Source organism: Verticillium nonalfalfae, assembly GCF_003724135.2.
Source record: "Verticillium nonalfalfae strain VnAa140/NRRL 66861 chromosome Unknown scaffold_105, whole genome shotgun sequence".
NCBI classification, from domain to species: Eukaryota; Fungi; Ascomycota; class Sordariomycetes; order Glomerellales; family Plectosphaerellaceae; genus Verticillium; species Verticillium nonalfalfae.
Genome location: NW_021167330.1, coordinates 47,125 through 63,189, shown reverse-complemented (window position 1 = coordinate 63,189; position 16,065 = coordinate 47,125). Strand labels below are relative to the sequence as shown.

The following is a 16,065-nucleotide window of genomic DNA, read 5'->3' as shown; positions in this document are numbered from 1 at the left end:
GATCGAAGCAGTGATCAAGTGGTCCAACGTCAACAGCCAACAACAGCCAGTGGAGGTGGAGGAGGTATGCGTATGTGTATGTGGTAGAAGGTAGTTAGGTAGGTAGTGGTAGGTGGTAGGTGGGAGGAGGGTCAGGCAGAGGCGTTTGAAGGTCCTGGCTGTGGTTCAGGGAGATTTGTTAGTTGGCGGGACTTAGGGGGGGGGGGCAACACCAAGCACTGCAGCAGGTCAATTAGGTGCACAGGTACGAACCCAAGGTAAGGTAGGTACTACCGTGGTAAGGCGAAGGATCTGGCAGGACGGGTATGGCGGACACCTCAGTGGTGGGTGCGACTGTACCTTGGCTCCCGCGTGTGGGTACGTACCGGACAGAAATGCAAGAAGCAGGGCCCAGTGAGCGCAGCAAAGCCCAAAGCCCAGTGAGCGATCAGTGTTCAGGGCAGTTATGTGCCAGGTACTCCTCTTCTGGGCGCTAAGTGGACGATCGCACTCTGCTGGTGCGCCTCAGGGATACCTCAGGCCTGAATCGGGTGGCTCATACGACCTCCACAATCTCGACGTCGTCTCTCGATGCCCTGTGCAACGCTGGGCAACGGCCCGAGGGTTCAAACAAAGGTCTCGGCCGAAGCGTCAACCGCTGACTCTACTATAAAGAGACTTGTTACCTCAAGAGCTCGGATTGTCGAGTGCACGACTGGCGGAGTATCAATTGAGGGGCGGTCAAGGCGGTGTACCGAAAGTGGTCCCGATCATGCATTCATCGGCAGAGGGGCATTGGCGAGGATCTTGAGCGAAGGCCCAGCAGTGGGTTTACAGGTACCTTCTTCAGTGCGAGTGCACATGGAATAGGGAACAGGGCATGGGTGGCTGGATGGGGACTTATTGCTGTGTCTCTGTTGTCTTGGTCACTGGCCGTAGCTTTGCTGTGGGCTGTGGAGCCACAGCGAATGATGCTTAGTTTGTTCCAGGGTAAATGCTTGAGGTTTGCGGCTTGAGGCTTGAGACTTGGCCCAGGACAGGGTTGTCCGTACCGGGCGGCACTTCACATCACGTGTCGATGCACAAGCCATACCACGCCGTTGAGGCCGACCCACATGAGAATGGGGCCCACATCACTTCGTCTCGGTGCTTGTAATGATGTACCGCAACATCAGGTTCTCGTGCATTCTTCGCAGACAATGTCGAGGCAGAAGGTTCGACAGTGGAAAGACATGCCAAGACCCGGTGCATTTCAGTTGCAGGTTCAGCTCGCATCCGCTTCTGGGGTGCAGACTTAGTCAGCCCTTCAACAGTGGTGTGCACACAAGAGGTCCTCGTAAGTGAATTGTACATTTCCTCATCGTGTCTCTAGCTAAGGTCACTCGGACCATGCGCTCAAGCGGCCGCGCTGTCTTTCTCATCCTGCCCGCAAAGGTACACAAAACGCCGCCTGTCTTCGCCAGGCGGCAAGGAAACCACTCGCGTCTACTGATGTGCCTAGCCAATTCTTCTCGTCTGTGCCTTGGTTGAAGCCTACAGCTTCACAGCCTACCTCCCTCCCTCCACCACCTCATTCATACAACGCCCTCAAATAAACAAGTACTCATAGTTCTGTTGCCCGTTGCAGGTCGAATCAAAACAGTATTCCAGAAAGCATATTTTAAGACAGTAGGTTCCGAAGCGAAGGGCTAGTACTGGCGCCCGCCGGCCTCGGGGGCTCACTGGGTCTCATGCTGGGCGCACTCAGCGGCCCCGGTCCCTCGCGCACATCGCGGCCAAGAAGACTATCGCGTGATGTTGGCGGGCTGCCATGTGGGTTGACAAACGGCGACCGCTGGCCGATGAGGCTCTGCGAGAAAGTCTCCGGACCACGGGGTGGAACCGGTCCTCCACTGGGCGCTGAGTGCCCTGGGTGCCCATGGTGAAAAGTGTGCATGTATGGAGCGTGAGGCAGCGCAGGATGGCCCTCGACGCGTCTGGGGGAGGGCGGGAGACCGTTATGCAGCGGCTGCACGTGGTGTCCATTCGTGGCCGGAGGTGGGATGGGCGGTCCTGGAGGGATGGCCATCGGCGGAGGTCGCAATGATGACAAATTGCCAAGCGCAGAGGGCTGGAGGCCTGGGGGTCCTCCGTTGATCTGTCGAGGAGGCGACGCATGCTGTACCGGCGGTCTGCCGTGCCAATCCGGATATCTCGGCCCTGGAGGCCCATATGGCATCGTAGGTCCGGAATGGTTCTGATGAGGCGGGACCGTAACAACTTGAACAGGCAGCGCTGTCGGTGTGACAGGTGGTGGCGCTGTCGGCGACCCATGTTGAGATGCTGTGGCGGGGGCAGGTCCTGGCCCGGCCCACTGATACGATGTCAGGCTCTGTCTCCTCGGCTCTGCCAGCGGCAGCGGCGGGCTCCTCACGAGTGGCGCCGCAAGTTGTGCAGGTCCCAGAGGCAAAGTCGTAGGGAAGCGCTGCCCGAGATCGCCAGGCGGTGTGCGGTCCTTCGGAGGGTGAGCGTTTGGTTTTCGCCGCGCCTTACGACACTTGTGACATTGAGACTTTCTTTGATCAATGAATTTCTGCGCTTCTGCGCCAAGTGTGCCAAAGTGCCCGTTGGCCAGCTCTCTTTCGTCTGAGCTTTCGATAGGCCACCATTTGGGACTCACATCGACACCACAAGTGATGCAGACCTTCTCCCCACTCTTCTTAACTGGTGTTTGGTCGTCAAACAGATGTATGCCGTTTGGCGCAGGGGCAGTCGTTGAGCCACGGCGCTGTGAGAGAGGTGATGCAACGCCTGCTTTGGCAGCGCTCGTAATAAAATTGGCTTTGCGGACCGTGCCGGTCAGGGTGAGATCGGCCTGCTTGCAGTTTTGTACGTAGAGCTGGAGCGCGTTCTGGCCGTTGTCATTGACGACGTCATGCATGCGGTGAACGATAGTCTTGCTGGGAACGTGTTCCGGACACCAGATGGTAGCTGACATGGCACCGCTTTCACCGTTGATTGTGACAATGTTGTGCTGATCACGCCGAGATCCCTTGACAGGGCTGATATCAAAGCCGAGGAGGTAGCCTTCGAGTCGCGCACATTCGACATGTACTGACGCCATGTTAGCAACTCTACGAGATAAACAACAGGTACGACAGCTTACCTGAGGCTTTGCAAAGGTGGCAAGAGACACAAGCACCAGTTTGAGTGTTGCACACGTGGCAAACCTCACTGTAGCGTCCTCTTGGAATAGACGAAATGCCTTCTGCCGGGCCCAGCGCTTTAGCCTTGCCAAACTTGATCTCAGGAGTCCAGACAGCGCAGGTGACATGGACCCAGTTGTTGTCGAATGTACGCTTCAGCGGCTCTCTGGGGTTTACAGGTCGATGTGTCTCTTCCTGTTTCTTGCGATAGTAGTCTGCAGTTTTCTGGGCCTGTTCTCGTTCGATGCGTTCTCGCTCCTTTTCTTTTTCCGTCTTCTTCTTGTGTGTCGGAACAGCCTTGGGGGGGCCAACAAAATCGTGCTCTCTGACGTCCACAGGACAAAGCACGCACTTGTATTGCTGTTGATGTGTTAGTGAGATGGCATTGATTTCCAGGTAGACGTAACATACGGTTGAGACTTGCGGGTTCTTGTCATTGGTGCACATGTCGCAAGTCCATTTGCCTGTGATGCGGTTGTCCGTGACTCCATAGCAGTTGCGGTGTACAGTCATGCGACACTCTTTGCAGGACAAATGTTGGTCTCCAAGGGGCTCCATCTGATCGCAGATGGCGCAGGGCATGACCCTCGCCTTCGGGATTTCAGGCACAGGGGGTGGAGCAGGCGGAGCAGGTTTGTCGGCCACAAGTTTCTCCCTCCTCTTCGGAGGTGGATGTGTCGCGCTAGAGTCCGAGGCAGCTGGGTCGATATCTTTCTCGGGCATGCCCTTGAGCTTCTTCCGCGGTGGTTCACCAGTGCTTGCGCCGTTACTGGCCGTCAAGCCTGAGGTCGGAGTGCTGACTGGCTCGGGCGAAACGTGCGGGAAAAGCGAATCGTTGGCAGACATCAGCTCCTTGAGGAACTCCTCATCTTGCTTCTTCTTCCAAGCCTTACCACCAGCCTGCGTGACCTTTCTGGCGACTTCCTCCAGGTCTTCCCATTGAATAGCGTAGCGACGCCACAACTCAGCACAACGACGGCAAAGCGCCTGCACCGCCTGAGCACCTTTGTCTTTCTGGTTTGTTTTGGCGCCACTATCAACCGCACCAGTGGAAACCATCGGAGCCCGTCGCCATTGTCGCGAGTTCTTGGTGTGGCAAAATTTACACACGAACGACTTCCTTTGCGCGTCAGCCTTCTCGACATCGTATGCGGAGTCATCAGCATCGTCGGCAATATCATCTTGCAGCTTCGTTGCCGCGGCTTCTGCCCTCTTGAGCTCCTTCTTCGCAGCACGGTTCTGGAAGTTGCCCCAGATTTGTTTGCCGGCCTTCGTCTTCTTCCAAACATAATAGTGCCGGACAATCATGCCATACGGTACAGACTTGACGTGTCGCGTGACAACCTGCAGTTCAGAGCCGTACTTGCCCACGGCCTCTTCGAACTTGCGCTGCTCGGCGGCAGTAAGCTCCGGCTCTTTGTAAGCCTTCTTTTCTGTGACCGCAAGATCCTTGAGGGCCGCTTCCTCTGAGTAGGAATTGCGGAAGTATGCCTGTGAGGCAATATCAAGCATGTTGGTGGTCACAGCACGAGTGGGTAATCGCGGTGCCATTTTTTCTGCCTTGGCCATGTACTTGTCCATTTCGGCATCAGCTACCTCATCGTCCCCATTAGCGGAAGGGGGCGCAAAGAGTAGCGTCGCGGTTGAATTCTTGTCGTTGTCGTCGGGATCCCCGCCTCGGGCTACGTAGCCGGCTGGCTCGTCCTGGAACCATTTCGGCAGCTTCTCTCGGCGGGCCTTTTCTGCTTCGTAGTTTGCGAATGCCTCCTTCGTCATTTTGGAGTCTTTCTTTCCGCTCTTCTTCACCTCTAGAGGCTTCATGTACTGAACGGGTTGCCCAGGCCAGGGCAGTACCGCCGCCTGGTGCCTAGGCCCGATGCGGGTGCTGGCGCGGGGATAGATACGATCATCAAAGTCGAGAGCGTCTTCAGGCTTGCAGTGGATTCCCAGGTAGCGCCAGGGCCACAAGCTAGCCTGATGGATCTGCTCCTCGGTGGCATGTGGATGACTGTCATCATTCGCTGGGCTGGTTCGACCAGTATCGGCGCCTTGCATCTCGTCGTCGTCGTCGTCGTACACTTCGTCTTCCTCGGCATCACCATGAGGGTCCGTGTGGCTAGGCGTGTGGCGGGCCTCAAGTTTGCGTTCCTGTGCTCGACTGCAGGCCGCACAAGACCAGGCGAACCCTCGCGACGGCTTCTTGAGCAGTGGTGGCCTCACACAGTTCATGTGATACGTCTGCTTGCACACAGCGCAATCGACCGAGTCGTTACTAATCCCTGTCAGTCACGTCGCCCATGAGACCAATGCGCCCCTACCCCGAAATGAGATTACTTACCTGGCGCAGTACCCAATGCACCGCTTGCACAACTTGACGGCGCTAGTGAGCTCCTTGCCACGACCTTGCTCCACAATAACGAACTTCCAGCACTCGTCGAGTACCTTTTTGACTTTTTCAGGCACATTCACGATCTTGCCTGTCGGGATCAAGTCGTAATTCTTCTGAATGTAGCGGTCATACAGCTTTTCGAACCAGAACGAGTCGGGCGTTTTCTTGTACTCATGCAAGCTGGAGATTTCAGCTCTGTGCTTGATGGTGCATTTACCGCGCAGTGCGGTCAAGGGGCTGATGTCAGAATGCATCGTGGCCCAAACATGGCGCGTGTCGTTGCCCTTGGGCTTCCCCATGTCTTTTTGCCGGTAGAACCAATTGAGTCTGAGCGCATCGACAGGTTTGGACTTGTCATTCTGTGCATGCAGGAACTCCATGATGCGACCCAGATAGTAAGGCTCACCAGCAGGTTCGCAGACCAGATAGACGGTATCTGCGTCGCGTTAGCTAAATGTCGCCAGTGCTCTGCGTGGGGATGGTCGGGCGGCTGGGTGGGTTTGAGTTGGGGGGTGCGGGCATGGGAATGGTGTGGGTTGGGTGGTGTTGGTTTGTCTCACCGTTTTGCCTCAAGACCGTGCCGTCATCTGCCACTAGGGCGCCATCCTTGGGAAATGCCTCCGTGCTGGCGAAAGTGAGCATGTTCGAGTAAGAGAAGCCCTTTTGGGCCACACCGTCTGAGGATGTCGCGGCAAGCCGCTTCGAAGCTCCTGCAACAGTCGTTGCTGATGAAATGGAGGGCGCCTGTGAAGCTGATCCCGAAGCTGATCCCGACGACTGTGCAGCCGCCTTGCGCTTCTTAGAAGGCTGGGCGCCATTTGACGAACCGGGGGTTGCTGTCGCCGCAGTGGAAAGTGAAGCCGATGTTGCATCCTTGGCCGTGGCAGGCTGTGAAGCGCTCGACTTGGTGTCGTCGCTTGGTGCGGTTTTGCGTGACGAACCATTGGACCTCGATGTTTCTGTGGCTGGCTGCGCTGGCAGGATGGAGAGACGCGACTTTTTCGGCTCACCGTCCTTCTTGTCAGGGTAGTAATCGAACATGTCGACGTCCACATCCTTATCCTCTGCATAGTTGATGCGTGAGGTACCGTTGCGGTTGCGCGACCGTGTACCATACCCTGAGGCGGTGTCTTGGGCTGCGTCTTTGGCAGAGGGGTCTGAGCCAGACGACATGGACTTGGTCATGGGTTGTGAGGCGTCAGCTGCGGATCCAGCATTCGTCTCGGGAGCGCTGGGTCGCGAATTGGAAACTGAGGGCTGTGTGGTAGACGAGGTTGAAGGGACAGTGGTGGCCGTGGAACCTTGCGTGAGAGAGTCGGGAGGGCCTGGCGCGGAGGGAGTCGCGCTGCCAGACTGGTCTCTTGACGCGGAGGGGCTCGCATTAGACGACTTGGGAGCCATGGTGGCTACGTCGTCGGCTCAGACGCGCCGAAAAGGCAAACGTGTGGAGCTTAGACTACTTTCGAGGCCCTTCCCGCAGAGTGATGAAAATGCGAGAGGGCCAGCGAGCTGGACAGTCACGAGAGATGGCAAACACCTCGATCCATGAAGAATGGCAAAGGTGCCTTGCTGCCCTCTCGTGAGGATCGGATGTGCTGCTCAACGATGAGCAGTCCCTGAATAGTACAGGAAGAGTTCTGAGAAGCCAGCCGAGAGCGCAAGGTCAAGGGGTGATGAGCGACGCGTGAGACGGATATCGAGTCCTGTCCACGAGGTGAGAGGTGGGTGGGTGGTAGACGGAGCGACGGCTCGTCGATATTGGCAGCTGGATGCTGAGGCGTATGGGCAGCAGGAGAAGGGAGAGCCAGGGGAGGATGTCTGATGAGCTCTGGTCCGAAAGCAGGGGAGTTGGATGAAGGAGAGATGTATGGATGCCTCGCGATATGAAGCTCAGCAGCCAGGAAGGGATGTGTCTAGGAAGGGAAGAAGAGGAAGAAGTTCAGCGAGAGAGGATGGGTCCGGCTTTCCCAGGCAAGTGGAAGGAAGGAAACGTCGAAGGTCCCGTCCGGGCCTTGCAGGGGACTGCTTCTCGTGCTAATGGGGCTGCGTCAGGTACCGCGCTAGCTCATACTGGGTTTCCTCTACATTCAGGAAGCCAGCATTCTAGGGGTGATGGACGGTACTGAGAACCTTGTCTGGGCATGCGGGCTACAGAGACCCACCCCTGACGCCTTTGTACCCGCGCATGCTCATCGCTCCTGCTCTCTCGCACTTGCACTTGCTTGCTCGTCCGTCTGGGCTCTTCTCGTCGCCGGTGGGCAGGGCCCTCTCTCGTCCATCACCCTCCCAGACCGTGACCGGTCGAGAGCCCGTGGCGAGAGGCGCCCTCTCTGCGAACCGCTCCGTCTCCATATCCAGTACCCTGCACCTTCCATGATCAAGGTCTGTCCTCGGCCGACTTGAGAGGAGCGGGCATCAACAGTAGACGGGACATGCTTCTGCCGACTCATCGACCTCGTCTCCAGGCCCGCCGTGGAGGAAAGGCATCGCATGCCTCCATCACCATCTACCAGAATGTAGTCAGCGACACTCGAGTGCCTGGCCTTCTCGCCCTTTTTGCCTTCTTCCTTTCTCACGACAGCTCGCCATCATTCCGATCGAAGAAAAGAGCCCGATGCCTACCGACAGTAGGTACATGTAGACCCCGTGTATGGCCTGTGTCGCCCCGGACCAGGGACCAGGCTTGCCAGGCCAGGCATTTCATTCCACTGGCATCCATGGATGACGCTCAAGGCCCGGACGTGCACGCGCAAATCGAGTCTTGGTGCTGTGGCGGGCCGACAGGGATGTGTGGCCCGCATCGCCCTCCTCTTCCTAGTACCCACGCCTGCACTTTGTCGTTGACTTCACCTGGCGGATGTCATAGTTGACCAGGCCACCGCCCACCGCGAAATCGGTTTGATCCCGTGTCTTCCAATGTCTCGTCGCTTTCGTGTGCTGTGTAGCATCTTTGGAAGACGGAGAACGAGACTGCCCACATGTATATAGGTGTCAGCGTCGAGAAAGGGTTGTCTCGACTTTCTTTTCGTTCGAATCGAGGCTCCCCCGCCCCCTTCCCCAATCCGCAGCGCCCATCGCGCCGTATCGCGTCGATCCGCCTCTTCTGTTCATCTCCCTTTGGCACCCTTGCCGCGCACCATCTGGTGTAGAGCTTTCCCCCCATTTCCCATTTCCACAACACGCTATCCCATTCCGTCACCTATCGACTGTCGCCTGGTGCATTTTGGCATGACACGTCTGAGGATCAGGCAACACACACACCTTTCCATCAACGGCCGCATGGAGGGTGCCGTTCACCCAATCTGAGTTACCTCTGCACCGAGCTTCCCACTTCCAAGGGGCGTCGTGTTCGTCGGACCGCTGGCCTTTCCTAGGAATGTTATTCCGATCAGTGCTAGGAGTAAACCGACAGGACCTGCAGCGGGTGGATGCCTTTGCAGGACCTTAAGGGGCTGATCAGGGCGTCAACCACAGTTTGACATGAACTTTTTGGTTGGGAACCACCACCACCAAAGGCCAAAAAAAGAATAAAGGCCGGAGGATGGAGCCATCGAGTGGGCGTTTGGAGTTCGCAGCCCCCGTGGCGGCCCGCTTGTCCACCGCCACCTCATCTGCCCTTTTCTCTGGCGATGTTTTCACCCCTAGCTTGATTCGCAATATCGGGCGACCAGACCACAGGCATTATCACGCAACATCAAAATCGCTCCGAGTGTTCAACGATCGACTTTGATCGTCATTCATATCTCGTCCCTTGTTTCTCAGCATGCCCTCTATCAGCCTCGAAAAGGTTACTTTCACACGCATGAGGTGGGACTCGATCGTCGAGGGCTGCCAATGGTTCCATGCACCTTCAATGGATACTCGTCCACGTCGCATGTTCTGCCCATGTAATGTCGCCGCGTCTTGATGTCTGAAGGGCATAGGTCAAATCCTCTGGAAGCCTGGCATGATATCTTTACCCTCGCTCATGGGCAACGGCCGAACAGCATGCGCCTTCAGGTTCACGATACGGATTCATTCTTGACCACGTGCAGTCCATCTCCTATCCCTCCCCGTTCCATACATATGTCTGGTTGTGGAGGATTTGACCTTTCGCCAGCGTTGTGTTGAAAGTGCAGACGGTCGTGGCGCAGATTTCTGTCAGGCAAGTTTTCATTATTTGGGGCTTGGCCGAGCTAGCAGACGTCGCCTGTCATGCGGGGGATTGGTGCTCCACGCCACGCCAGCATCCCAGTATACACAGCGCGTCGTTGCAAAGAAAAAAGCGGCCCGGCATCGCTAGATCAAGAATCGTGGATGATAGCATCACCACCGCCACAGTCGCATCGAGAATTTGCCTGGGCACCCTGTCCTCGATTCACCAGTGGAAGACTTGGACAACAACAAGCCCAAGCATGGAGGCAATGTCGGGGCAGGCAGGACAAGACAATGCTCCAGTTGTTTCAGAGGTCAAACCGCCGGAACGAAAAGTGGGTCCATAACGACGACCACCTTTAACCACCTACCAGGAAACGATCTTGGCTGGTCCAGGAGACTACCACGACCTCTGTTGTTGGAGACTTGGTTTGCAAGGAGGGTCAAATTCAGTAGACTATAAGGTACTTCGCGCATGGCCATTGATCATAGCACATCCTCCTGCCCGCCAACCTTTTGGCGGTGTCGTGCTTCCACCAGGCGGGTCAATTGTCGCATGACAGCAGGCGATTGATTGATTGGGTAGATTCGAACCCCAAGCAGAGAAGGGGGCATTTGTGTTGCCTTTCAGTGCCCAACGATCAAATGGGTGGCACGGGCAACAGGAATCGCGCCTATACTTGTCTTGTCTTGATGCCCAGGAACTCGTGGTCTCTCCCCGCACACACAACATACAACATAGCCCACGCGACAACTTGAAGTATCTTGTTGGGCCGAGCAGCGTCCTGGAGCTTGGAAAAGTCAAACAGAAGGTGGGTTGTGCACTGGAGCGCCTGTCGAAGCCTCCAAACTAGGCATCTACATAGCCCAGATGCGATTCGCGTTCCTCCAATAGTTATGTCGACAGCGCATTTGGGGCTGGTCTCGATAAACTCGCCTGTTGCTTCTCATGTCGGTCCGTCACCACGAAGCCCTCGTTTCCTGTATAGCGCGTAAGCCCCAAGAGGCGTGCTGAAGGCCGATGCCTTGGCTGAGAGACAGTGGTTTTCCAAAACAGGTCGCTTGCTCAACCAATAAGGCAACACATGATTAGGTTGCATCTCAGTTGGCGTGCATCTGACTCTCGCCAAGTCAGTCAGTAATAAAGTGTCGGTCGCATGGATCAGACACTGGCCTCGTTCAGTCCGGTATTCGCCTACTCTTCAGCGAATTTGACACCAGTCGACTCCGCGTCGCTTCTGAAAATGACGAATGGCCAAAGGGGCAGGGAATTTGCCGGACGGCTGGCCCTGTCTCGTTTGTGCGTAGACACAGGGAAATCCAGGCCGCCGGCCGCCGGAAGGTTGGTGGCGATTAACTCGATTCCCTGCCTCTCCACTCGCCCGCCCCCAACCCTTTCCCCGCCGACCCGCGCACATAATCAACATCAACGTGATAGGGGACTAGGGGCTCGGAGACCAGGACGCTGATGTAAGAGCGTAATTGGGATGTTGGCTTGCAAGTAGACTTCTCGCAAATCGTCTGTCGTTGGCCATGGTGGGGTGACCGCTCGGCGGCGCCGTTCAAACTATTGTGACAAGCGCACACGTCTAGGCCTAAACATCTCCGAGTCTACCGCCTTCTTGGCCGATTGGGCTGGCCTCCGAGAGAGCTACATGGTGTACTGATGATTGTCGCTTGATGAGATGCATTTGGAACCCTAAAGACCTCGAAAAGCCAGGTCGGCCATATCGCAAAATCAGCAATGATGTGTCGTCAGGTTCGGCGCAGCCTAGCGATGACCACGTCACGAGCGTGCTGTCCGTCAACTTCTGATGTGAGGGCAGATGGAAACCCACACACGAACGCTGCACGCAGCCTAGCCGCCGCAGGGGGGGGGTTGTCAGACGGTAAGTAGCGCTGTGACGCGTTCTCCCTTCACTGTTGATGGGCTGGAGAGTTGGGTTCAAGCCTACTGCTCCGTTGTCCATTTCCCGATGCGTTGGGCCGACCGACGGGGGGACGGGGGGGGCGGGTTGTCATCAGTTGGGTCAGCCGTAACATGGGGCTTGTCTCGACCCGCCTGCTGAACGAGGCTCGCAGCGACGAGAGAGAGAGCAAGAATACATGTACACTACAGCCTGCCTGCCGAAAATGCATCGCCGAATTTGACGTCCTCCCTGCGACTTGAAGCAGGGGGGAGGAAGCGGGCATGCATCGATGGAACTCATCAGCCAACCTTTTTTTCTTTCCCGCTTTCCCAGCGATGCCGCAAGAGTCATGCGTGCGATGCGTGGACGGTTGCGAGGTGTCGTCCAAAAATGCAGCCGACGGGGGTTGGGGGTCGAGGCGTGCCCCCGTCCGCCCAAGGCCAACGGGACGTTGTCAATCCCTGTCCCATGGCAGGGTACCTCGCAGGGCGGCCAGTGCCTGCGATTCGGGTTCCGGGTTTTACCACAGCTTGCGTGCCGCCCCGGTTAGGACTAGCGTATTGACCACGATGGCCAAGGCTCAGCTCAGCCACACCTCACTCAAAGTCTCATAAGCGACACTTTGTGCATCGGGTGTGCACAACGACAAGTAAAGTCACTACCCCCAAAAACGGTGCGCATCATGTACCGTTTCGAGATGAGGATCACAGAGTCAGGCGCAGCAGAGCACGGAGAGTAGGAACCAATACCGCAATAGAATGAGTATTTGCGTACAGGACGCATCGCAACTACCACGGGCAAAGGGGCACGGTAGGACCGTTCGACGAGCAGTTGGCACCGAGGTGGTCGTCAAGGTAGATGTCCACTCTCTCTTGGAGTCACGCAATGACTTGGGTGCCCAACGCTCCTTGCGCACGATCCAAGCCGGGGCTCGGGTACATCATTCGTTCGACGCAATCAGGAGCGCCGGATCATGGCCTCACGCTCGGGACCAGTGCCAATGTACTTGATCTGCGGAACGTTAGCAACTGCGGGATTGGTCAGTAGGTGCGCCCACGTACCTCGACGCCCACAAACTTCTCGATGTACTGCTAGAGGTCAGCACCATTGTTCGCTATACGAGCCCGGTTAAAGTGCCTACCTCCACGTAGTCGCGAGCCTTCTTGGGCAGATCGACGTAGGTCTTCGCGTTGGTAGTCGGTGTCTGCCACCCCGGCATCTCATGGTAAACCACCTCGGCTCGTTCCAAGATCTCAAGATCCGCAGGGTAAGAGTCCAATTCCTGTCCAGACGGTCAGTGTTACGATCATCTAGAATGATCTCGTTGGCATCGCTTGCCTGTCCGTCGACCTTGTAGGCGATCGCGATCTTGATCGTCTCGAATGTGTCCAAAACGTCGAGCTATGAAGTGTTAGAGAGTATTCTCATACATGTAGGAAGCATGACAGGCCTACCTTTGTCAGGTTCAGGCTGGTGTAGTAGTTGATGGAGTTGCTGTACTTGACAACAACAAGATCTGTTTGTCCTTGTTAGTTGCACACCCAATCCTGTCAATCCCTGAGGTTGTCCGGGTTGTGCGTACCGAGCCTAAAGGCAGTTAGTAAGTTGATCAGTCACTAAACGCCATGGATTGAAGCTCACCATCCGCATCGGCGTCTGCGGCCAGTCGACGTGCCCTATGTCTTGTCAGCGGTGGAAGGCCGAATCCTCTGGGGTGCATATAGCCTCACCCATTCGCGTCCAATCTCCTGAAGCTTGTTGCCAACCCTAAAGTTTTCAATTAGTCTACAATGGCTTTGGGAACGCGATGAAGACATACTCTTCCGTATCTTCAGTCTTGAAGGCGCCCCAACCGACACGGGTAGTGTCTGTTGCTAGTCAGCAAGGGAAAAGAGCCGGAGAGCAATCAACCTACAAGCCTTGACGACTCCGACCGTCTCTGTAATGTTCTTCGGGTTCAGGGTAAGTCCACCAATGATGCCAGCAAGCGTGGTACTTGACGAAGTAACGAACTGTCATTGATTATAAGCATCGGTGCAAAACGCGCAACGAAGTTATCGCAGACTTACTGGGTACGAGCCATAATCGACATCGAGCATGAGTGCCTATTGAAGTAAGCACTGTTCGTGTAGCGTTGGGCGCGAGAACATTACGTTTGCGCCTTCGACCACAATCTTGGTGTCGCTCTGTTGCGCGGATGTCATGAAGGCCACGCCGTCCACGACGTATTTCCTCATCGTCTCCCTGTATTCTTCAAAACGAGCAAGCTCGGCTTTGATGTCGTACTTGAATAGATCTCCAAAGCGCTTTTGGTAACCATCAGCGAGGCGCTGCACCTTCTTCTCGAAAAGTTCAGGATGGAAGATGTCAGTTAGTTTGATGCCGTTACGCTGCGAAAATTAGCGCACGTTGCGATCCCTCGTCAAGCCAAGTTCTTACCGCCCTGCTTGTTTGGTAGCATGGACCAATGCCTACATGAGACGTTAGACCCAATTAGTTCAACGGAATCGCCAGCCGTGCTGTTCATGTATGAGAATGCTAGTAAGGGGCAAAGGCGCAGAAAGGCATAATGCAGCATGAGGTTCTATGGGTACAGTACCGCGTCTTGTTGTTCCGATGGCTGCGTCTGAGGTTTTCGTTAGCTGCTGCTCCTCGAGAGAGCATGTCATCCATGGGACGAACCTCCGAGCTCCTGCTCCTCGAGACCATCGACTGCCATGTGCATGTCCAAGAGGACATTGACCCTGTCAGAAACAAGGATTCGATCATGCACCGCGGTCAGGCCCTCTGAGCTATGTTAGACATTCTGATGCACCAGAAACTGTGATTTCGTGCAACGTACTCTCTTCAAGCTCCTTGAGCTCGCTGAAGAAGGTTGGGCTGGAGGGACCGAGTCAGTCTTGTTGGCCTGTTTATTTGAGGGGCGCGAGCCAGGCGAGACATCAATAAGATGCCTATCTGCCGATCCATCGGCCCACAGTCGGAGGTTTTGGGATGACGCACATGTGAAAGACCACACCGGAGCCGATGAAGTTCATGCACCGCGGATTCATGAGGCCGGAGGGCAAGAGGTGGAAGCTTGTACAAGTCAGTAGCCACCCACAGCTTCGGCGCCGGCCCGTTCTTTACCTGTAGGAGACTCCATCCACCCTTTGACTCGTTAGCAAATAACAACTGTACCAATTGATCTACTGAGGGCTTTCAACGAACTTGATCAAGTGACCTGAAACCGTCCTACCAGTCAGCGCTGGCCTCCCATTGAGGCTGCTTTAGAGAACCGCCTCGCGACATATAGACTGACCTGCGTTGGATCCGCCCTTGGGGGTCGTTAGCAGGTATTCCACCCGGAGACGGCCGTTTGTGAAGGGATCATGGAAGCCGTCGGCGGGATTGTTGCCTTCGTTGAACTTACAGCAGCTCGGCAACAGAGGTGCGCCTCCCGGGCCTGGATATCAACCAGCTTTCCCTTCTGAACACACAGGATCGTTAATTGCCGGATGTCGGACCAAATTGGGTTCGAATCGAGGACTTACGCCTTCGTCACCTATGAGGTCATCGTCAGTGTCATGAGAGCCAACCGATATCGGCCAGGCGCAAAGGAAGGATGTATTCCAGGCAAGGCAGGCAAGGAAGACCTACCCCATTGGGCCCCGAGAATGACATTGATAGTCATTTTGCGTGATATCGAGATTGATTGTCGTTGGTGCCGTCGTTGTGGTCGAAGTGAACAAAAGACGATATGCAATCAGATTTTAATGGACGCGGCTGCTGAGATGAGCGATTTCAGTCTTCGTGCGAATACGCTTTTCGGGTATATGTAAATACCCCTAGTGCTTACTAAAACCATACCCGTTTAAGCCCGTTGAGTGGTAGTTTCAAAGGCTTAGTTACATAACAGAGTCATCCCCAGTAATAAGAGTCATCATTCAAATGTCACCGGAAGCTTCGTAGCGTTCCTGATTTTGCCGAGGAGACGCGATCGCATCAACACGTCAAAACGTCGGAAGTTACTGTGGCGCAAAACGGCACAGTCTATGGGATTGTGTCTAGAGAAACGGTGCGTGCGTCGCACAATCTGGTACCCGCTGGGTGCTGTGAAGGGTACGCTGGCGCTACATGCCATGACAAGTAAGCCCAGCACGATCGGGCGAGGGACCGGGGCGAGGACGGGTCTGCGGACGTCGTGTCCTTCACCGTAATATGACCAAACCGAGGATAGACTTTATGCTGATATTTATGCAAGAGTGGGTGGCTAGGTTGTGCATGCTGAGCCACCAACCTCAACTCAGGGTCGGCTCAGGCTAAAAGCAGCAAGGCTCCGGAGTGCATCCAGGTACGTACCTCCCTGGTTCGAATGGGGCCTGGGAATCCCCATCTCCAGGGGGTCTGGCCCTGTCCCTCCCTGGTAAGCACCCAAGCACCCAAGGCAGGTTTGGGGGACCTACTTGTCTGCCTCCAGGTGAAGTGT

The 16,065-nt window shown here is 55.8% G+C and overlaps 2 protein-coding genes across 2 annotated transcripts; both read right to left on the bottom strand.

Moving 5' to 3' along the window:
- Positions 1-1,639: 1,639 nt before the first annotated feature.
- Positions 1,640-6,954, bottom strand: SNT2 (putative PHD type zinc finger protein with BAH domain-containing protein; the record flags this gene model as incomplete). The annotated part of the gene is made up of 5 exons (XM_028634739.1): positions 1,640-3,072; positions 3,125-3,524; positions 3,576-5,436; positions 5,503-5,989; positions 6,114-6,954. The coding sequence occupies 5 exons, from the start codon at positions 6,952-6,954 to the stop codon at positions 1,640-1,642; spliced, it is 5,022 nt and encodes a 1,673-aa protein (XP_028492588.1).
- A 5,600-nt stretch (positions 6,955-12,554) lies between these two features.
- D7B24_000482 (uncharacterized protein) lies at positions 12,555-15,270 on the bottom strand (the record flags this gene model as incomplete). The annotated part of the gene is made up of 21 exons (XM_028634738.1): positions 12,555-12,608; positions 12,659-12,685; positions 12,739-12,879; positions 12,948-12,998; positions 13,052-13,113; positions 13,239-13,273; positions 13,417-13,465; positions 13,513-13,609; positions 13,667-13,702; positions 13,751-13,987; positions 14,037-14,068; positions 14,197-14,223; positions 14,280-14,384; positions 14,440-14,477; positions 14,601-14,675; positions 14,727-14,747; positions 14,808-14,820; positions 14,899-14,914; positions 15,010-15,066; positions 15,131-15,141; positions 15,237-15,270. 21 exons carry the CDS (start codon positions 15,268-15,270, stop codon positions 12,555-12,557), a joined length of 1,218 nt encoding a protein of 405 aa, XP_028492587.1.
- Positions 15,271-16,065: the final 795 nt, after the last annotated feature.